This window comes from Ixodes scapularis, unplaced genomic scaffold, assembly GCF_016920785.2.
Source record: "Ixodes scapularis isolate PalLabHiFi unplaced genomic scaffold, ASM1692078v2 PGA_scaffold9__187_contigs__length_104089568, whole genome shotgun sequence".
Lineage (NCBI taxonomy): Eukaryota > Metazoa > Arthropoda > Arachnida > Ixodida > Ixodidae > Ixodes > Ixodes scapularis.
In genome coordinates, this window is record NW_024609884.1 from 81,249,639 (window position 1) to 81,272,601 (window position 22,963).

Below are 22,963 nucleotides of genomic sequence, written 5' to 3' on the forward strand. Positions count from 1 at the left end.
AGATTGCCACGCTTCCGTCGGAAGCTGCGGCAGTTCCATTGCCAGATAGTGGTTTGGTGTCTACTGAGGCGTGGCGGGTGGGGGAGAGGTAAAGCCATACTCAGGGATGCACTGTTGGAGGTAGGGTGTGGATAGTGGGGGTGGTGGAGGACTGGAGGACCCCGCCTGGAATGAGAGGCTGGTGAGTTGGTTCATTTGACCGGTGAGTTGGGTCAATTCGGAGGAGCACTTTGAAACAATGCCTTCGATTGCCGTAAAACGGCTGTGAACATTTTGCTCTAAGGTTTGTAGTCTGGCACTGAAAGTGCGAGACATTTCTGTCATTGACTCTGAGAGTCGGCGTAATTCGTCTACGATTTGGACGTCATTAGTATCGATTGCTCTACGTGACCGTGACCACCTCACTCATTAATACCCGTGACCACCTCACTCATTAATAAGGTTACACGTATATATTGTTTTTTTATTACTATTTATAGAAAAAACAAAATTTCTCGAGATTCATTAAGTTTATTTTCTAGGAAAAGCAATGTTCGTTCCCTCTCTTTGTGCTTGTTTAGTGTTCAAGCTGAGCTCCTTGTAATGGCAATAAAAATCGGACACAGTCGCACACAAATTTTCGCAAGATCTGTTCGACGCGGACATATTGCCGCTTCGCTGCACTGGATCGCGGAATGTTCTATGTCATTTGTATACAATTCAACAAATGAAGGGTGTTCTAAACAACACCACCCTACTTCGCAATTATTAGAAGGGTATTACAATATTACTATATACTCTTTGTCAGATAAAAAAGAAGGACGTTTTGCGCATTTTGTATGCACTGCGCGTATTAGTTCATACAAGATTTGATTGTCGAAAGAAGATGGGTTGATTTGGGCTTTTGAAACGCGCATGTCTTGATGAAATAACGGAGAGTCAATCTAAGATGCACCTATGCTGCATCTTAATTCAACTTACGAAGGGGAGATTTACTAATTTTCCGCGAGGGGCCGCTCCTTTTTACTGCGGTTCTTGAGGTGACTAGAGTATGAAACATGAGTGCTGATAGAGTGTAGCCACGAGTGTAAGCCTTTTTACAGCCTGAAGAGTGTAAACGAATTTAGTGTATGAAGAAAAATTAAACAGTTCGGCACTTCAGCAGGCAGCCGCAATTTATTTACAGTCACGCACTTTGACAACATCATGAACATAAATAATAAGCGTCGTGCTGTACGTTATATTATGTCGCCGTGCCTCAGGGTTGAGTTTATGATACCTCCCAGGTGTCAGACCAACCTAGCGCAGCTCAGAGCACGGTGCACATTCTGTGACTGTCATCTTCATCAGATGAAAGTTTACTTTGCACATTTGCGTTTCACTGTGACCGAGTGCGTTCTGATCTCTTGCAACCGCTCAGCACATTGGCGCCGTCTGTCGGGTAGACCTAAAACACTTCTGACCTGAACACATATTCGTATAATTTTGTACGCATCATTCTTTCACATTGAACTAAATCTGACAATGTTACAGCTACCATTTTTCATAGATAGCGCGTAGATTTGATTTCGCAAATACGGCAACACATTCTGTCTATACTCCGTTTCACCTACAGTCCAAGCGCAGCGGACGCTTGGAGTAATCCCAGCCAATCCAGCGTTGAGAGAGTGTCATGTGACCTTGAGCTCCCTGTGTCGCTGCCCAACCGGCAGGTCACGCAATTTTCTCCCGGCGCTGGATCGGCTGGGATGGCTCGTGGCGTCTACTGCGCTCGGTCTGAAGGTGGAGCGGAGTATATTTATACACATTTTGGTAGTGTTCCAGGTGCACCCTATAGATGGTGCCAGTGTGTTAAGCGGTTGCATGAGATTTCAGCGCAGTAGGTCACAGTCAAACGCACAGATGCATTATTTTTTTCTTTGCAGAGTACAATGCAAGGAAGCCTGCCGGACATCGAAAGTTAAGATTTACGGGACCGAGGCTTATTATCAGGTATTACTACACGCTTTTTATTTTATTTTTGCATCATTTTTATTTCAAAATCCGCTTGTTGTGTGTGTTTACTGTCTTGACCGTGTCAGGAAGAAAAAAATAGCGAAGAGCCTTTTTTAGGTACAAAGTCAATACTTAGTTCACCTAATCTTGGATATAAAGTAACATCAACATGGGCAATAAATGGGAATGCTGCACTCTTTCTTGTTATATTTTTGTTTTTAATTTCTAGGAGGCTTCTTGCAATATATAATAATGCTTTATTTCCATCCTTTATGATGGTGGGGCCCAAGAAAAAAAGCTGCAGTAAGCAGCTTGACGAGTCCCTGGGCCCCTACAATGGACAGCAGGAAGCTGTCCATTGTTGGGGCCCAGGGACAATGCCTGCGCGTTTCCTTCTCTAAACGTTATCACTAATGGATCCACCCAGCGCCCCCTAGGTAGCCCAGATGAGCGCCATCGTCTGCTGCATTCTCTGCTACAGTGGTTGTTGTAGCAGAGAATGAAGCAGGCGCTCGCGCCGAGTGTCTTGCTGTAGCAGACGATGAAGTTAGACGTTCACATGGAGCGTCGAATGCATGAATGAAAATGCCTAGCCTGCTTTGCAAAGGGCTGCAAAGCAAATGATAACAGGTCTTATAGCGCGAAACCCGTTTTTGCCTTCCCGAAGGATGAACCCCGAAGGCAGCAGTGGTTGCAAGCCGTTCCGACGGAGAGTGTTGTGTCCCAACTCTCAAAGGTGCGCATGAACATCGTGATGGTTATACGCATGTTCCGCCGTAGTTCGGATAACTGCACCGCCCTACGTTACGACCGCTTTCGTCGAGGCTACGATAGCAACGAGTTACCGGGACAATCGTGCTTCATGTACCGTGTAGGGACCATGTCAAGGCTTGTCTTCACTTCAGACAGCCAAAGATCTAGAAATTTAAAAAAGTAGTTAATTTAGTTTTACCTTACCGAATATGTGTATTACGAGCAACAAAAAATGTTTCTTAAACTCAAATGTATGTCACGCTTCGTCGCGAAAACCCGGTAGCGCGCGTTTTCGGGTCCCCCCTTTTCGGGAACTTTTCCACGGAAGCCACTTACATTCGCTACAACCAGTAGGTGACACCAGCTTCCACCCCATAATAAAACACGGAGCTACCGCCCATCCAACCCTCGTCAAACTTGGCTAGGTACTTGTAGGTACCTAGTAGGGAAGGGCGGTTAACTTTTAAGCGCGGTTAAAGTTAACCGGCTTCGAGCACACGGGCCCAGGGAGTCTCACCCAAGCACCTGGGTCAACACGAAACACTAATCACTTCGGCGAAACGACTAGTCGAGGTAGGCGAGACAGGCGGGAGCACAGACTTCAGCGGGCATGAAAGAATGGCGAAGCTTTCGTTTTTTTATGGTATGAATCCAAACGGAAGTGCCCGTCCATCAGCCCCTTCCCGACCTCGGCGGTGCCGAGGTGGAGGACGAATCCACCGACAGTCGACGCGAGCGGCCTTCCCGGCCGGGCCTCCTCACATGCCTGTCCGCCCAAATGAACCACCACCCGAGGTGAACTGGGACCAGACTTGGAAGTAATCCGTTACAAGTAACGGGATTACTTGTAATTAATTACCTTTCTTGTAATTTAATAATTAATCAGTTACTTTTTTAAAATGTAATTTGCAATGTAATCTCATTACTTTTTTCAGTAACGAATTACTAAAATTACTCGTTACAATTCTTCCGTCCCGTCAACGGGAGAAATAGATGGGAAGAAGGGCGATACCAACGGGCTTCGCTCTTTTAGCATGGTAACACACGATTCTGGCGAGATGCTGGTGAGGGAAAGGAATTCGCGGAAAGCACGAGAGCCCAGCCAGAGACCGTTTCTCGACTTGTTCGCACGGTCAGCCAGGCTGGGAGGATTCGACGCTCTACACAGAGGCAACAGGCTTCGACTTCTTGGAAAACGAACGGACTGCTTCGAGCTTACAAAAGAGCAAAAAACGAATGAACCATAAAACTGTGGCGTGGGGTTCGTGTCGAGTGGGATCGTGGACAGAGTGACCGTGGTGCGTACGTCCGCTCCCTCCCCCCCCTCCTCCTCTCATCTACCCTCCTTCTTCCCCATACTCCTCCCGCCTTGTTCCCCCAAAACAATTTTTTTTAAACGAAACCGTGCTTTGCTTGTTGATGTTTCCGCCTATACATCATCCCGCAGACAGAGTGGCAGCTCTAATAAAACCTCAACCCTGCTCATCCTTGACAGAGCTGTGAAAGTCGAATACTGGCTGGGCCAACCAGCTGTGTGGCTCCTGTCGCTTGACTTCACACTAGCGGATGCGTAGGGCAAAAACATGAGAGATCCGGTGGCGGCAGTGCATTGGAACAAAGAAAAATCTAGCATCAATCCTGCTGTCAGTTTAAACAGAAAATTTCAGCAGCAGGGATTGCTGTTCGGGAAGCACAACAAAACGGCTTGGGACATCCCAACTGAGCCCGTATTCTTAGAAACGATAATGCTGGGGTTGCCGTCAGCGGATTGGGCGTGCGGGAACTTAAACCGAAATTTTAGGGAAAGGAAACATAGCCCGAATTTTCTGAGAATAAATGGCGACTCATTTGGGCGCTGGAGTTGTGAAGCCGCCTGCGTGTGCACGCGTGAAAGACATGGAAGCGTGCTGTTCACTGAAAATTGGGCTTCTTTTAATCATTGCTATCGGGAAGGTCAGTTCAGTTGAGAAATTGTGCATTAGTATTTCGTGTGACGTCTTGGTTCTGATAAGTTTGGTTGGTGATTTAGAAAGAAGATCAAGTGGGCCCTATTCGGTCGGATAACAACCTTTATCAAGGAGGAGCCTTTGAAATGTACCCAGACGCTGGTACCGCATCTTTGTCTCACAGTCAGTCTGTTTTACTAGGTAAACCAGCCCCTTTATAGGCAACATGCAGCAAACATAGAAAAACCATATCATCAGTAAAATCGTGTTTTGAAGCTCGCCGACGCCAAACTCGGATTAATTCGAAAGGTGTGCGTGCCTCCACCGCCCAAGTGCATTCCTCGCATGTTCATGGGATTTAGTTTTGCCCCGGTTGGACAGCGCAAGGCTCGTTTATCTTGAGCACCTGTTCAAATTCTTTAAAACTTTATAGATCGTTCTCCGAAAATTATTAACTTAAAATATTGGGTAGAAAGTAATGAATATGTTTATTTTTGTTTTAATTTTGATGGGGCCCAAAATTTTCCCCTTGAAACAAGCAGTAGATAGTGTGTCTTTTTGTGTTGCTTTGGAGTAACGCAAAAGTAATCGAATAAAGTCACGAAGTAATTAACCGATTACTTTGTAACGGTTAATTTGTAACGATAATCCGTTACTTTTTAGCAGTCTGGGGTAGTAACGCGTTACTAGTAACGTGTTACTGTAACTTCGTTACTTTTTTGGTAACTTGTAACTGTAACGAGTTAATTTTTAAAAATGTAACTTGTAACTGTAGTTCTATTACTTTTTTCTGAGGTAACGATGAAAGTAAAGACGTTACTTTTGTCGTTACTTTTCAGTGTTTTATGAATAATATATCACTGAACGAGGTGCAATTTAGCCATTCATTGCACTTTCCAAATCGTCTATTCCAAAATTTCGAGTGTCAAGTTGGCCTTGCACAGAATTGTGAATACGTTCTTTCTCGCGAGTCACGACCCGAATATAGCCACGTGTAGATTTTATGAAAACATGTCTAGTTATCTTTACGCACGCGCTTGTACTTTGTGACTGAACACTTACATCTTAGTGTCTTGAAGCCCTATCTATGTTGTGGTTTTTCTTTTTTCTGTGTTAACGCTTCTTAATCGGGTGAATCAACCGTGAAAAAACAATACACGTGGAGGGCACTGCGCATGTCTCGTATTTTGATTAGCGCCACTACCCCGCACTGCGCATGTTTCTTATTTTGATTTGCGCCACTACTCTGGCGTGGAAATTTTCAAACACCAACTTTGAGATGCAACTGTTGCTAAGTTACAATATGAACTAAAAAACGTACTTTTTAATTTTATGCAATAAAACGTTGTGAGTTTTTTCTATTTTTTGTGTTATAGAAAAGTAACTGAAAAGTAACGTCGCTACTTTTTTCTGATAGTAACTGTAACGAATTACTTTTTAAAAGTAACTTACCCGAGACTGCTTTTTATGCGAAGTAATTGTTACTGTAATTAATTACTTTTTTGAAGTAACGGGCACAAGTGTGACTGGAACTTAGTGTCCCACGTTCTGGCTGCTATACGTCGCTCCGTGACGTGTAGCAGCCAGTCCGTGAGGTATAGCAGCCACTACGTGACGTATAATACCAACTTTGTGGCACGCGATTTAAAACGGACGAAATAGTCGCAAACTGAAATCAGTCTCGCGCAACAAATATTGCTGTAAAATTTTTTTTTCTTTCGCGGAAAAATATTTTGAGACATGCTTATCCCCGATTAGGCTGTTTAAAAAAGCAAATTTTTTCTTTGCAGTTACCCTTTAATACTTGCTGCAAGTCGCGACTTTGACTGCATTCCAGTTTATCGAAAAGCGATTTCTCTGTCCGTGAAGCATCACTTCCAGCTGAGTGAATATGCGCTCTACAGAGATTAATTCAAGACGGCAAATGCACTCGCACACGAACAGCACAAATAGAAAAAACGAACGCTACAATAGAAATACTGCCTGCGACGTGTCGTGCGGGGAAACAAATGTATGGCTTGGAACCGCATTGGAGCGGCTTGATTTATTCTATTTCAAATAATTGCGGCATGAGCGTTTACTTTTTACTATGAGATTCATCCCCTGAGACGTTCAAAAGACTCTCAGAAATATGACATTGCTGAAAAAAGAATCAACATGCTGGGAATATGTTTATTGCTTAGGCGGTCACCGAGAAATTCCGCACGTTCAAAACGACCAGTATAAGAACAGAAACGCAGAGCTTGGAAGTAGCGATCGGCTTCGTGTGCTGTCTTACTGATGTTTGTTTTTGCCGTGTTTGTGTATGCGCTTAATATATACGTTCAACTGATGCTTGGGGTATGCGAATGTGTCTACATGTGGTGTATAATAAGGTTCCCGAAGATCCCGAAGCGCAATGGTGACAGAAGAAAATAGAAATATTTTTTTTTGTAGAACATGAATTGGACGTTACCTAGCGCCATCTAGCCTAGCTACTTGCAATTGCTCTGCTTGACCCTGCCATCTGCTGGCAAGCGATTTAACCGTCTTTCACGGTACGCGATAATTTCTGGTTACCGTAAAAAAGCGGCTTCGAGTTAGTTCTTTTAAGAGCGGCTTTTGGTTTCGCGAGTTGGTTCACCATTCCTCCGTGATGTGCGGTTGACGAAGGAATTGTGACTCGAGGAATAGCAGAGGTAAGACGTAAAGTGCGCGAAGTAACTGGGTATCGGTTGTCTCCGTTTAACATGCAGTGCTGATGACGAGAAGACTGAGTAACTGCTTTTGAAACGGAAGTTTCTTTACCTGCCGGGGGAAGCTGGCTTCGAAAATAAACGCAGTTCGCGGAAAGTTCGTGTTACGCCCTTTATTTTTGTTCCTCTCGTCCCGTACAAAAGACATAGCGTCCTCGTTAAGCCTTATTGAGCTCGATTTTCTCGATTCAGGGCCGCCATAATGAGATGCAGGTGACGGAGGAACTTTGCTCTTCTGCTTTAGGGACGAAAGTTTCTCTCTTTATGGAGGAACATAGGTTACAAGACCGTTCCTACCTTTAGGGAGGGCTATAGATACCCTGTTTACTAAGAGTGTATAACAGGAGCTGTCCGTGTTGTAATGGTGTTTGACTAGAAAGGCTTTTGCATAAACCTCGTAAGGAAAAAAAAAAAAAAGAAAAGTTACTAGATTCCCGCCCGTGCTTCGTCTTGATCTGGATGAACGCCGTATCGGTGTGCTTTCATGTAATCTCAACTGCATGAAGCACGTTGAAGACACCTGGTCAAGAGATGCTGCACAGGTCAAGTTGCCAGTATACATCACACTCGACTCAAGTTAACTTCGTAGTCTCTCAACTACACTAAATTTGGCCCCACGTAGCCAAACGTCAGCACTCAGTCCGAGGCTGCCGACCCGGTATATGACTTACTGTGAACCATGTGCCCTTTCGCAGCGCTCCTCCGTGTGCAAGAGCGCCCTGCACGACTTCCGCATATCATCCTGGAACTCGTCTGCGCGGACGGTTGACATTGTCTTCAGTGTTGGTAGAAAGTACGAGTTTTCGGCGTCACTGCAGAATGGCGTCCTCTCCAAAAGGTGGGTTGAGCTTGTTGTTCCCGGCCCATGCTCAGAGAACTCCTCCCAAATGGCAAGGCCGTAGTGCTGAATTTGCGGCATCATCAACAAGAGGCGGGGCACAGATTGGGCGCTGCCTCAGCGTTTTGGTGGGTCCTCACTGATTGAACACGGGAAGGCAAACGCTGACACAGCGCTCAATCAGGGCACCGCCCTCTTGTATATGACACTCTAAATTCAACACTCTTACTCTCTATCCATAAGTTCCAGCGAGTACAGGGGGCGCGCTGATCGTGCCAACATGGCGGTCAGGAGGGTGATCATTTTGCAGTGCCGGTATGCCAGTAACGTGTAAAGCGAAATAAATGTGTAGTCCTCTGCTTGTTATCGTGTACGACGCGATCACCGCCTTAATGATGCTACTGGGGAAGGGCTGGAGCCGATCGTGTGCAAGAAATGTCGTCTCACAAAACTAGAAAAGAAATAGAGGTCGCCCAGCTCTATTTAGCTCACTGGCGACGCTCAGTATTCGTCTTGTATGTGCCAATAATTGGTTTATAATCTTATTAGCACCGCTTTCCTCTTCTACGACCGTATACACAGCGAAATCAATCACTCAAGTGGCGTTTCGAAGGGTGGCCACCAGGGCGGCGACTCCGTAGCTGGAACTTGCGGATAAGCGGCGTTGGCTCAGAGTGCACGATGTCTTTAGTGACACGTTCTTAATCTGAGCCTTCTGCAACTATTGGGAGATGTGAACCGAAATTAATTGGCAGGCTGTTAATTGGGTAAAAACTTACTGCCGAGTGCATGAACATACCAAAAGGCCAATTGGGACCCTGGTCCTCACGGATGTGGCTACTGCTGCAAGAAATGCATCGCGACCCCATTTCTCACCTCTTGATTCATGAAGTAAGCTTTATATGGAAATTCTGAACGAACCTTGCTTGCTCCTGTTAGTGTTGCTCACACCGGGCCGTGAGAGAGAGTTTTAGCAACGGAGAACAGCCGTATTTTTTTTATGTCGCAGCGCTGCTGATCTAATGTGTTCCGCTGTGCATAGTAAGGGAGGGGGGGGGGGGGGGGGGGCGTAAAGCGGTAAGCGGTGAGTTAAAAGGGCACTAAAGTGCGTTCTGAGATCCACGTTTTATGGTCATAACTTAATCTACGAGCTCTAAACATCTTAAAAACCCCAAAATCGCATTCATTTGCGGCCGATTCGCATATTAGAAACGTGGTCGAAGCTCCCGACAATTACCGTTGGCGCAGAACGAGAGATGGCGCTACCGAACCTTGCTGAATATGGTCGAACGACGGACTGCGGTTGTCAGTCACTCGCGAGCGATAAGTTTCCGTGTGGACGAGCGGCCGACCAGTCCCGCTCGTCCACGCGGGAACCCATTGCTCGTGAGTGGCTGACAAGTGCCGTCCACCGTTTGAGCGTATTCAGCGAGGTTCGGTAGCACCATCTGTCGGTCTGCGCGAACGGTAAGTGTTGGGATCTTTGATCACCTTTTTAATACGCAAATTGGTCGCGCATGAATGTAATGTCGTTTTTAGGATGCTTACAGCTCGTAGATTGAATTATGACAATAAAACGAGGATATCAAAAATCACTTTCTCCCCTAGTTGTGCACAACTTCGCCTGCACTGCGCTAGTTGTGCGCAGTGCAGGCGAAGGCAACGCCAGGCGAAGAGGAGGTCAAGGGAAGAAAGTGCAGAAAGGGAGAGCACTGGGAAAGTTAGAAAGGAGAGGAGGTTTCTCTCCTCCTCCCCAGCCTCCCTAATGATTTTCCTTTCTCCCCTCGCCTGGCGCTACCTTCGCCTGTACTGCACGCAACTATTGACACGGAGTATAGACCGGTCCATTAGGGTCATAGAAGAGAGAAAAAAAAAAAGCTCTCCCCTCTCGCCCTCATCTCGTCTGCTCCGCAGAGTGGGCAGTACCTAGCATCCGGCTGGCGTACAAACTCTGTTCAAAATTGCGTCATTTTGGGAATTTCAAGCGCAGATGCGCAGATTTTGGTATGCCAGTTATCGTGTATTACTACGCTAGATAAACAAGACTAACAGAGTCCAATTGCGCTGTTATCTGCGTGCAAATAAAAAAAAAGCGAAACCTGTGTCAGACTGGCCGGTCTCTCCGGCGAAAAGAATCCGGTGGCTGTCCCTTTTTTACTATACAAAGTTCGTACTGGTGTAGGCCTTTAGCGACCATGAGTGGATGTCTGAAATAATAAATAAAACGTGCTCTCCTGCCGCAATACACACAGTAGTTGACGGTAGTACTGCCAGCTGACTCAACTGCTATTTAAGTAAAGAAAAAAGATATGGCAGTTGATCATTTACCGAAGTAGAACAACAGAAAGCTCTAGGCTGATTTTTGAGTAGCCACAACTATTCTAAGAACGCGAACCACTTCACAATGGCAGCCACGAGCGAGAGTTCCATGTTCCGTACAGCCCGCCGCTACAGCCCAAAGACGGAGAATGGCAACCTCCCTTTTTGTCGTCTGCTAGCGGAGTCGGGAGCGTGCCCTCTCTCTCGTTTTACCCCGCCAAACCCGCTGAATTTCCCGGATGTATGGAGAGGGCGCTGCTTTCGAAGAAAATGGTGCCGCCCAGAGAGCGCTATATGGAATGGTCTATAGCTGCCCTTGTCTGCACTGCACTCGCCGAACGCGGTCGAATGCGAGAGCCAAACGCCGGACGCCGACTTTCCGCGTTTTAACGTTTAAATAAATACGTTTCAAAGCAAAGCAAGACCAGAGCTCGGCCGTTCTGATGCTCCCTCTAGTCTTCTCCTCTCCCTCAGTTTCTCGGCGCATACGACTGGAACTACTCATCGCACAAACGTTCCTGATTGTTCGAAAATTAATGCCGAAGTAGTTTTGTTTCATTTTTCCGCTTTGATCGTCTCCCTTTCAGTGCAGTACCGGTTTTCTACCCATTGGATGAATGTGTGCGGTGTTGTGTTCCCGAAGCGAACATTCCTCATTTTAGTTTTATTTTCTAGACTTTTGGGACCACCGCGGGATTTCTTCTACTTTGAATCACCTCGTATAAAAGGTGAGTTACCCCATTTGTGAGCCCTCACGATTTATATTTTATTGTATTTTCCGGGCTATAGTCGGCACCTGGAGTATAGTCTGGATTACGAGCCTAGCCTGAATGTCGAACGAGACGAAAGATCAGATAATGGATATTCAGGCACGTTGGACATTCCGTCTCGGTTGGACCTTCCGTCTCGTTGGACATTCAGGCTCGTTGGACATTCCGCCTCGATTGGATCTTTCGTCTCGTTGGACACTCAGGCACGTTGGACATTCCGTCTCGACTATCACGTGCTAGAGTAATTTGTTTTGTTAAATATAAATACCTTTGTGTTTATTACCTTTGTGTTTATTTAATCACGTTCCTGCATGTATTGCCGTATTTTCGTCATACTAAAATGTCGTGCCACTGAAGCCGACGTTGACGGACCGACAGAGAAACATAGGGCAGACACAAATATTATAATTTCATATATACGAAGGCATGATGGTTAGTTAGCTGAGTGCCGATGCGCAGCTATGTACCCATCGGTTAAAGGTGTCGATTGAATGACGCCAAACGCTCCTTTGATATTGACAGTTCAAATGTTACGAATGTTTCCATGACATAGCTAGGTCAGTCAATTTGAAATTTATTACGGGATGCGGTGTCCGGGTGTTCTAGTGCATCGCAATTGGCGGACATCTATGAAAGCCGCGCTTGAGATCCCAGGAATTTCTAGTTCAGTTCTCATCCCTGCCCGTTTCGATTTATTGATGAGCTACGTACGAAGACCCGCATTGTAAGCACATGACCGTCCGCCAGCGCCACTGACTATGCGCAGAGTGAATATCTAAAATTTTGAAAGGAGCTTTGGAAGCTGTTGGTGCGAGGCAGCAGCAGTTTGCACAAGCGTAATTTCCCACTAATAATATATATGGGTGATTTCATCTCAAATCGGGCAGGCTAAAAGGGTCTAATTTTTAATCTTCACGAAAAAAATATATGTTTTGGGGGTATTTCTCAAATGAAGGAGGGCGCAAACCGCATATTCTCCCGATTTTTTGTTCTCGAGTTACGAGCCGTAGAAGCCGCAGTGGCAGAAACTAGTGTTTTTGCCTGCCGTCACAGGTCGCGTGTTTGACACCCTCTGCTGACGCTATTGTTTTCTCTACACCCTTTTAAATTTCCCCCCTAATTTAATAGGTATTATAAAGATACCTTGATGTATTCAAATATTTTTAGAAATTTGATTGTTTTCTAAAACACAGGTCAAACTCGTCACTCCGGTCGCTTTTCGGTCAAATTTGATAGGTCATTACTTTGTCTGTACTTAAGGTAAATTTCCTTTCTTTGGCTCTACAGAAAGCCCAAAGCAAGCCCATTATAGATATAATAATATCATTATGATCTGTCGACTAGCCGCTCCGCTACCTTCACGTAAACGTTGTAAGAAATAACAAATGTTGAAAGTTTGAGGTCGATTTTCTCAAAAACCCCATTTTTGTAAATTTTTATTTTTTTAAATTATTTTAGACATATTAGTCGACTACAAGAAAAAACAGTCTAGAAATGTAATATTTTGGTTGTATGTCCTCTGTTTGAGCCGCAATCGCGTGAAATGTGTGAACATTTGTTATTTTTCACAACGTTTACGTGAAAGTAGCGGAGCGGCTACTTTGCAGATAATAATGATATTATTATATCTATAATGGGCTTGCTTTGGGCTTTCTGTAGAGCCAAATAACGAAAATTTACCTTAAGTATAGACAAAGTAATGACCTGTCAAATTTGACCGAAAAGCGACCGGAGTGACGAGTTTGACATGTTTTTCAGAAAACAATCAAATTCCTAAAACTATTTGAATATATCAAGGTATCTTTATAATACCTATTAAATGAGGGGGGAAAGTTAAAAAGGTGTAGAGAAAACAATGGCGCCAGCAGAGGGTGTCAAACACGCGACCTCCGACGGCAGGCAAAAACTCTAGTTTCTGCCACTGCGGCTTCTACGCTTCGTAACTGAAGGACAAGAAATCTGGAGAACATGCGGTTTGCGCCCTCATTTATTTGATAAATGCCCCCAAAACATATATATTTTTCGTGAAAATTAAAATTTATACTTTTTTATTCTGCCCGATTTGAGATGAAATTTCCCATATCGGGCAGGCTGAAAGGGTCCAGCTTTTAATTTTCACGAAAAAAATATTTGTTTTAGGGGCATTTCTCAAATGAATGAGAGCGCAAACCGCAAGTTCCCCAAATTTTTTGTTCTCGAGTTACGAAGCGCAGAAGCCGCAGTGGCAGAAACTAGTGTTTTTGCCTGCCGTCGCAGGTCGCGTGTTTGACACCCTCTGCTGGCGCTATTGTTTTCTCTACACCCTTTTAACTTTGCCCCCTCATTTAATAGGTATTATAAAGATACCTTGATGTATTCAAATAGTTTTAGGAATTTGATTATTTTCTAGAAAACATGTCAAACTCGTCACTCCGGTCGCTTTTCGGTCAAATTTGACAGGTCATTACTTTGTACTTAAGGTAAATTTTCTTTATTTGGCTCGACAGAAAGCCCAAAGCAAGCCCATTATAGATATAATAATATCATTATCTGCCGAGTAGCCGCTCCGCTACCTTCACGTAAACGTTGTGAAAAATAACAAATGTTCACACATTTCACGCGATTGCGGCTCAAACAGAGGACATACAACCAAAATATTACATTCCTAGATTGTTTTTTCTTGTAGTCGACTAATATGTCTAAAAGAATTTAAAAAAATAAAAATTTACAAAAATGGGGTTTTTGAGAAAATCGACCTCAAACTTTCAACATTTGTTATTTCTTACAACGTTTACGTGAAGGTAGCGGAGCGGCTAGTTGACAGATCGTAATGATATTATTATATCTATAATGGGCTTGCTTTGGGTTTTCTGTAGAGCCAAAGAAAGAAAATTTACCTTAAGTACAGACAAAGTAATGACCTGTCAAATTTGACCGAAAAGCGACCGGAGTGACGAGTTTGACCTGTGTTTTGGAAAACAATCAAATTTCTAAAAATATTTGAATACATCAAGGTATCTTTATAATACCTATTAAATTAGGGGGAAAATTTAAAGGGGTGTAGAGAAAACAATAGCGTCAGCAGAGGGTGTCAAACACGCGACCTGCGACGGCAGGCAAAAACACTAGTTTCTGCCACTGCGGCTTCTACGGCTCATAACTCAAGAACAAAAAATCGGGAGAACATGCGGTTTGCGCCCTCCTTCATTTGAGAAATACCCCCAAAACATATATTTTTTTCGTGAAAATTAAAAATTAGACACTTTCAGCCTGCCCGATTTGAGATGAAATCACCCATATATATATAGAAAAATACTGTTGCGTAGGACGACGAAAAGTGCATAGGAAAGTAAACGTACCTCGAAGCTTTTCGTGGAGTTTTATTACATTTAGGTCGAAGTTTCGGCCTGAGCCAGACCTTTTTCGAGACTGTGATAACTTGAGCAGACGACATTCCAACGGGCAAAGAGGGCTTCTTTATTGAACGTGCTATACTTATAGGCGCTTGTCACGTGACATCCGTGACCGGGGTGCGCACAGCCGATGCGCCGTGGTGCGCCGTGACTTGCAGCGCCACGCTGCTACATTCCTTCCCCCTCACATCAGCTTCGGAAGTCCTCCGGTTTGTACCTGTCCGGTGGACGCCGCACTCGCGTACTTCTTCTGGAAGTCGGTGCCTCAGTACAAGGCTCCGGTGTCGTCACTGGCGCACTTGTGGAACTCGGTGGTGGAAGCGGCTGCTGACGCGTCCGTGTAGCTTGTTGACTGCCGGCTTGAGAGTCCGCTGGCATAGCAGCAGAAGCAACTTGTGGCACCATCGGCTGGGTTTCTCGAGGCACCGGAACATCTGGAAGCGTAGGCTCCTCCGGCGTAGGCGGTGCAGCAAGGGACGTCGGGCTTGCAAGGCGGTCTCGGATGTGGTCGGCGTGTGTGAACCGCACAACCTGCGCCACTTTCACTAAATATGTCACAGGACTGACGACTTGAGTCACCACACCTTCTTCCCATGATACTAGCTCGCCTCGCACCGTTTTGACCAACACAGTATCACCCACAACAAAAGACCGGTTAGCACCACGCGACGCATCACTCTGTTCCTTCAGGTGCTGCTGTTTGTTTTGCATGGCTTTTACAAAATCGGGTTTAAGCAAAGAAAGTTTCACTCGTGGCTGTCGCTTCAAAAACAGCTCGGCTGGAGTGCGACCAGTGGTACTGTTTGGGGTGTTTCGATAGCTCAGTAAAAAGCTATCCAAACGCTCGAGCAAGAGTGTTTCTTGCCACTCTGTTTCTCGTCTAACAATTGCTTCAGCAGAGTTTTTTTTGTGGTCTGCACGAGACGCTCTGCTGCGCCGTTGGAGGCAGCATGATAGGGTGGCGTCTTAACGTGCTTGATGCCATTCACCCTCATAAACTCAGAGAACTCATCTGAAACAAACTGAGGTCCGTTATCACTCACCAGTACCTCTGGTAGCCCATAAGCCGCAAATACACTTCGCAATTTGTCGAGTGTTTTACCAGTAGTGGTGGAAGACATGGACCACACTTCGATCCATTTCGAGAAAGCATCCACCAGTACTAGGAAGACATGGCCTTCTTTAACAGCAAAATCCACGTGTACTCGCTGCCACGGCTTAGTTGGATAGCTCCATGGCTGTAACGGTACAGGTGGGGCAGCGTTCTGAACAGACTGACATACGCGACACTGTCGTACGTAGCTCTCGATTTCTAGGTCTAGCCCTGGCCACCATACAAAACTTCTGGCAAGCATTTTCATGCGGCTAGCACCTGGATGGTCCTCATGCAACAGTGCCAAAACCTGTGACTGCAGCTTTTCAGGTACAATCACCCTTGAGCCCCAGGTGACGCAGCCTTGCTCAAATGACAACTCGTCACGTCGTACATGGTACGGTTTTAGCTCTTCGCTACTTTGGGCAGGCCATCCATTCAGAACGTAGTTAGCTACGCGAGACAAGGTCAAGTCACGTTTTGTAGCTCTAGCTACGTCTTCCGCGGTCAAGGGAGTACTGTCAAACAACAAAAGACACTCAGCAGGGTCGTCAGCTGTTGTCATCGGTCGTGGGAGTCTAGACAGAGCATCAGCCACCTCGACATCTTTTCCTTTACGGTACTTGAGTTTGTACCTATAGGCTGCAAGAATCATTGCCCATCTTTGCATTCGAGCTGCCGCTAGCGTAGGTACAGGCTTATCGTGCCCCAGTATCCCAAGCAGTGGCTGATGGTCTGTATAGAGAGTGAACTCCCTACCATACAGGTAGCGATGGAACTTTTTCAGACCAAACATCAGAGCTATCGCTTCTCGCTCGCACTGCGCATAGTTCTTTTCCGCTGACGTGAGCGTTCGCGACGCGAACGCCACTGGGCGCTCTTCCCCTTCTGGTGTTACATGAAAAATGACAGCACCAATCCCGTACGATGAAGCATCACACAGCAATGCAATTGGCTTGTCTACGTCGTAGAACGTAAGAACCTGGCTGTTTACGAGCAACTGCTTCGTAGCAGCAAAGGCCTCGCTGCACTTCCGAGTCCACGACCACTTTTCACCTTTTTTCAACAACCGATAAAGCGGTTCAGCTACGCACGAAACATTCTTGAGAAACTTAGCGTAAAAGTTTAGCATCCCCAAATACGCCTTCAGTTCCGTTACGCAGGTGGGCTCGGGCGCTTCTGTGATAGCCTTTGTCATTGCTTCTGTCGGGTAAATGCCATCGGCACTCACCGTGTGACCCAGGTAGGTCACCGAGCTTTGGAAAAAACGGCACTTGTCCGTTTTCAAAGTGACATTGTAGTCACGAAGTCGACGCAAGACGCATTCCAGCGTCTTTTGACAGTCCTGGGTGTCCTTTCCAGACACGATGACGTCATCAATGTAGCATCCCACATGAGGTATGCCTTTAAGCACCTCGTCCATGAAGGACTGAAAAATGGCTGGCGCACTGGCCACACCAAACGGTAGGCGTTGGAACTGAAACAACCCCATGTGCGTGTTTATAGTCAAAAGTGGTTTGGACTCGGCAGCCAGCGGTACCTGCTGATACGCAGCAGAAAGATCCAGCACGCAAAACACTTTGCCACCTGCGATGGCAGTGTACAGATCTTCAGGTCGCGGCAGTGGGTAATGGTCGGTTTTTAGTACAGGGTTGATCGTTACTTTGTAATCCCCGCACAACCTGAGTGATCCATCTTTCTTGTGAATTACAACTACCGGAGTCGCCCACTCACTGTGACTTACGCGGCGTAAAACCCCGCTCTTCTCTAGCCTGTCCAGCTCTTCTCCAACCTTATCGCGTAACGCGTAAGGCACCGGTCTCGCCTTGCAAAAAACCGGCGTACAATCTTGTTTTAGAACTATCTTCGCTTGATAGTTGTTCGTGACACTAGACTGATTAGAAAATACTGTCGGGAACTTGTTACGCAGCGCTTCTATTCGGTGTGAATCAGTTACCTGCTCCAGTGACATGACGCTTTTCCAATCAAGTCTGAGCCTCTCAAGCCAGTTCCGCCCCATGAGCAACGGCAATTTCTTGCCTTGGTTATCGACGACGATAACGGGCAGTTTCAAAGTCTGGTTTTCGTATGTGACGGAAACGTCACATTGCCCTTTTACCGGGATTCGTTCACCCGTGTACGTTTTTAGGTTTACCCGAGATGGCTCACACTTGACATGAGGGAACACGGTTTTCGCAACACTTTCAGGAACAATTGTTACAGCCGCTCCTGTATCAATTTGCATGAAAACGTCCGCCCCTTCAACATTGACTTTCACTTCATAACCCGAACGCACCGTGTTAAGGCAGTGATAGACGTCCAGTTCTGAATCGTCCTCCGAGCAGTCCACTGCATTCGCGTTCTTGGGTCCCTTTTTCTCGTTCGAGCACACTTTTTGCAAATGGCCTAACTTGCCACACTTGTGACACGTAGCATTCTTGTACCAACATTTGCTTGCCGCATGCGCCCTTCCACATCTTTCGCAAGACTTCTTGCTTTGCTTGTGTTTTCGAACGTCACGCTTATTGACGTTATCTTTCTGGTTCGCTCTTATCTCGTTCAACGACGCGTCTTTGCTTCCGGCGTGTAGTAACGCTGTCTGTCGTGCCGCCTGCTCTTGATCCAATGCGATCTTGCATGCCCTTTCGAAGGTTAAGCTTTCTTCGGCGAATAGCGCACGTTGCGTTTCTTCGCGCCGTATTCCCGCCACAAGCCTGTCCCTCAGAGCATCTTGCAGAAACTGGCCAAAGTCACACTTCCTTGCCAAATGCTTTAGCGCTACAATGAAATCTTCAACGCTCTCCTGTTCCTCTTGTACACGTCTGTTGAATTTGCACCTTTCCGCTATGACCGAGCTCTTCGGGCTATAGTGGTTTTTCAGCAAAACTTTCACTTCTTCGAACGACTTATCTCCCGGTACTGCCGGTACGACCAAGCTTTTCAGAACTTCGTAAGCTCGAGGTCCTATAACGGTCAAGAACACCGCTAGCTTCTTTTCTGGTTTGATGTCGTTTGCGCTAACGAAGTGCTCGAAACGCTCTAAATACGAGTCAAAATTCTGTTGTTTTTCGTCGTATTCGTCAAGCTTTCCAAGAGGTGCCATATTTCGGCAAACCGACGGTGTACTTATCGGTTGCTGGCTTCCGTCCGTCGTGTCCGCTCCGTCCGTCGCCCGCTTGAGATGCGATGACTGCGCTGCTTTGGCTGTCGTTGTCCGTTCAGTTGGCCCCGCTCGTATGGTGCTCGTCTGCTGCCGTCTGCGACGCTTCCGCTGGGCAGCGCGGGTGCGTTGTCATTCTCGTCGCCAATGTGATAACTTGAGCAGACGACATTCCAACGGGCAAAGAGGGCTTCTTTATTGAACGTGCTATACTTATAGGCGCTTGTCACGTGACATCCGTGACCGGGGTGCGCACAGCCGATGCGCCGTGGTGCGCCGTGACTTGCAGCGCCACGCTGCTACAGAGACTGGTACATAAGATGTCAGATTGACGCTCCTTGACTATGTCACGTGGTATTCCAAACATCTGGTGTCTCTCAAGAGTTGACGGTACCCCCGACGTCAACTCTTGAGAAAAACTAGATGTTTGGAATACCACGTGACATAGTCAAGGAGCGTCAATCTGACATCTTATGTACCAGTCTCGAAAAGGTCTGGCTCAGGCCGAAACGTCGACCTATATGTAATAAAACTCCACGAAAAGCTTCGAGGTACGTTTACTTTTCTATATATATATATATATAGATATATAGATATATATATAAATAAATAAAATCTACATCTAAGGCACGGAATGCAGAACAATTGGGTGAATTTTAGGAATTTTTATTTTTGTTCGTTTATCTTTGGAACAGACAACTACTCACTCTATATTGCAGTTGCCAGTGTGGTTTTCAGAAGCCCATATAATTTAACTGGCTTCTGGAAGCACTCCGAAGCTCGCGATCTTGTCGAGTAGTTGATGACGGCTTGGTGTGTGGGAGCTGGACTGCTAATAAAGGACACGAACGCATCCATCTCGGCGTGCAGCAGAAGGTTCACACCCGTATGTACCAGTAGCCTGCATCCGGTGTGAATATAACAATAGATCGTTCTAACTGGCTTTCTATTCTTGTAGGGGAAGCGTATTGCACCGTGAGTCCGTCTAATTCGTCAAAATTCCATTGGTATGTGGACAACTGGAAGAAGGACAATTCGTCAAATAGGGCAATTCGCCCTAAGCTAATTCGCAGAGTGGAGAATGGGGCGAAGGTGCCCGCTCGTCCCAACTGTCGAAAGGAGTTTATTAGGGTAGGGTGTTTAGATAGCCGGGGAGAGTGGGGGTCAACAATGAGACCCTCTTTCCAAAGAAGAGAGGGTGACAAATGCACCCCTCAGAATTTACAAGTTCAAAATTATAAAAGTCGGGTTCTACTTGAATATGTTCACTCGCGACTCTAGCATAATGGAATTTGGGGTGGTCCGGACATTTTGGTGTAGGACGTTTTGGTGTAGGGCGTTTCGGTGCGGTCTTTTCGGTGCACGGACTTTTTGGTGCACGGACTTTTCGGTGTGGGACTTTTTCGGTCCGCGGACATTTCGGTGCACGGACATTTCGGTGCACGGTTATTCAAAATCGCGTTTTTTTTTTGTAGAAGTAATAAGAACTGTTTTAGGTAGAAGTGATTTTTTTCGCACTTTATAAATTTGTAGACTTGGATCATCCATCTACGGTCCCTTACTCATTAACGAAGTAAGTGACTTTGTTAGGCGCAGCACCTTCCTGAGGGATGACTGGATACGTTGGACGTTATGTTAAATTTGCCGGTGTCTCTTTTCCAACGTACGCACTAGACGCATCAGATCTTGTTTACGCGTTGGGTCGATACAGGCGTTCTCTGCGCCTTCTGTAAAGGCGTGGGCATTATTATTAATAATAATGTCCACGCATTCTTGTGTGTCTCCCACAAGGATTATGTTTTCGCTGTTGTGTATCGGCCCCCATCTGGAGATGTATCTAAGTTTGTTTCCTTCTTTGACACTTTTTGTAACTCTGTAGCAGAGAACCGATATGTTCTTTTTCTTGGTGGGGATTTTAACATTAACATGCTTGTAAACACAACAGCGCAACGGGACTTAGTACAGGTCATTGAAGTAAATGGGTTTGACTATACTGCGACTGAAGCGACGGGAATTATTGACTCCACCTCTACCTTAATTGATTTCCTTGTTACGAATTATGATGTCTCTTCCATAGCTGCTGATGTTATTGGCGCCGATATCAGCGATCACCTACCAATATTTATGTAAATAAAAAAGTAACACAAAAAAATAAAAAAAAAAATACAAAAAATAGAGCAAAACGAAATACTTTTAAACGGCAAAATGTTACAGACGCAACAATGGCGGTCTTTAGAGATGTTTTATGCTCAGTAAATTGGGACACCCTTTACTCGGAGACAGATGTCAACCGTGCATATTTTTTTTTTACAAACATTTAAAAAAATTGTACGATGAGTGCTTTCCTTACAGAGCCGTCATATTGTGTAAAGAATACATAAGCCTTGGATGACGAGGGAGGTATTGCATAAAATACGTGAGAAAAACAGCATGTACCAGCGCTTCTTAAAAACAAGGGACTCCGAAGACCTTAAAGCTTTCAAGAGGTATCGTAATAAATTAACTGGTTTACAAAGGCGTGCCAAATCTGAATACTATACAAGTCTATTCACAAGAGATGATAACAAAGATTCACGTGTTCTTCGGGAAAGGGTAAACCATGTATTGTATCCAAACCGTGAACGTCAAACATTAGATAAAATAATCTGGGGAGATGTTCAACTGTGTGGCTGCACTCTGGCGAATGCGTTTAACAGTTACCTAGTGAACCAATCAAGTGATGTAGATCTGCCTCAAGGTGAACCCGATGCTTGTGGTTATATCGATCGTAATTTCGAAAATTATTTTTTTATGAGTCCGACAGATGAGAGTGAAGTGCTCGCGGTTTTTAAAAACCTAAAAACCTGACGTAAATGATTTCAAGACGTAAATGATTTCAATATCAGACCGATTAAGTATGTCGTCGATTATGTGACACCTGTGTTAAACGTATATATTTAATCTATCGTTTTCTTCCGGTGTTTTTCCTAAAGCAATGCAGCGCGCCAAGGTGGTCACTTTGTATAAAGGTGGCGATAAAAATATGTTTAAAAATTATAGACCTATTTCATTGTTATCCATTTTCTCAAAAGGTCTTGAGAAAATAATTCATCAAAGACTTTATTGCTACCTAGAGAGACATTCCGTTATTTCTATAGTAGTCAGCATGGCTTTCGTAAGCACCGGTCAACGGAATCAGCGATCTTAGTACAAAAACAGCAGATCATCGAAAGCTTTGAAAATAAAGAACTTATTTTGGGTATATATATATCGATTTTTCGAAAGCGGTTTACTTAATTAATCACACAATATTGCCGGAAAAGTTAGAGCGCTATGGTATTCGTGGAACTGCTCTGAATTTATTTAGATCTTACCTACAGTACCGTACATAATTGGCTACCATTAACAACTATATTTCAACCACTCAAAAAATTGAAACCGGAGTACCTCAGGGTAGTGTGCTCGGGCCACTCTTATTTATTATTTTTATTAATGATATTGAAAATAGTGGTACCACAGGCAAACCTTATTTCTTGTGCTGACGACACAACTATTTTTATTAAAGGGGTCATGAAACGCTTTTCCAACTTATTCCTGTTTAGCTTTCCTCCTCAACTCATAAATCGCGCATTCCACCAAACAGTTCAAGAAGACGAAAAGAGGGGAGGCCCCTCTCGCTCGGAACTTGGTTTGTGTACCCAAAGTGAGCCAGTGTCCCCCTAGAAGATTAGCCCGTCGCTCAAAACTCAGACAAAAGTTTCTTTCCCTAGCTCGTTCACCCCTAAGCTGACAGTGCTGTGGAAGCTACGTGCTCCTTGGGCTAGCCACACTTTTTCCACGTAAGCGTGGCAAATGTGGCTGCAGAGAATGAGGTAAGGTGATGAAACGGAGGTGGCCGATTGGTCTGGCAAGCGCGTAGCTTCCACCACAATGTCAGCTTAGGGGTGAAGGGTCTAAATGAGGTCCGGTTTTGTGTGACGTCAGTTTGGACCCGATGACACGCT

General features: G+C 45.3%; 2 protein-coding genes across 2 annotated transcripts in view; one reads left to right on the forward strand and one right to left on the reverse strand.

Moving 5' to 3' along the window:
• Positions 1-1,881: 1,881 nt before the first annotated feature.
• Positions 1,882-22,963, forward strand: part of LOC8024741 (phosphatidylinositol phosphatase PTPRQ) — a 138,517-nt gene continuing 117,435 nt past the window's right edge. Inside the window, exons 1-3 of the mRNA XM_029977549.3 lie at positions 1,882-1,971; positions 8,104-8,246; positions 11,241-11,293. Coding sequence (XP_029833409.3) covers positions 1,882-1,971; positions 8,104-8,246; positions 11,241-11,293 — 286 coding nt within the window. The remainder of the gene's footprint in view (positions 1,972-8,103; positions 8,247-11,240; positions 11,294-22,963) is intronic.
• LOC115315904 lies at positions 14,841-18,955 on the reverse strand. Its single transcript, XM_040217034.2, has 2 exons — positions 18,117-18,955; positions 14,841-15,258 (listed from the first exon to the last, which is right to left on the reverse strand). The coding sequence occupies exons 1-2, from the start codon at positions 18,921-18,923 to the stop codon at positions 14,917-14,919; spliced, it is 1,149 nt and encodes a 382-aa protein (XP_040072968.1). The 5' UTR covers positions 18,924-18,955; the 3' UTR covers positions 14,841-14,916.

Coding starts and splice junctions, on each gene's coding strand:
- LOC115315904 (XM_040217034.2), bottom strand. CDS start 18,923: ATGGCACCTCTTGGAAAGCTTGACGAATACGACGAAAAACAACAGAAT. Junction 15,259..18,116: donor TCTATCACTGCCTTAACACG/GTGCGTTCGGGT, acceptor AAAGTGGCGCAG/GTTGTGCGGTTCACACACGC.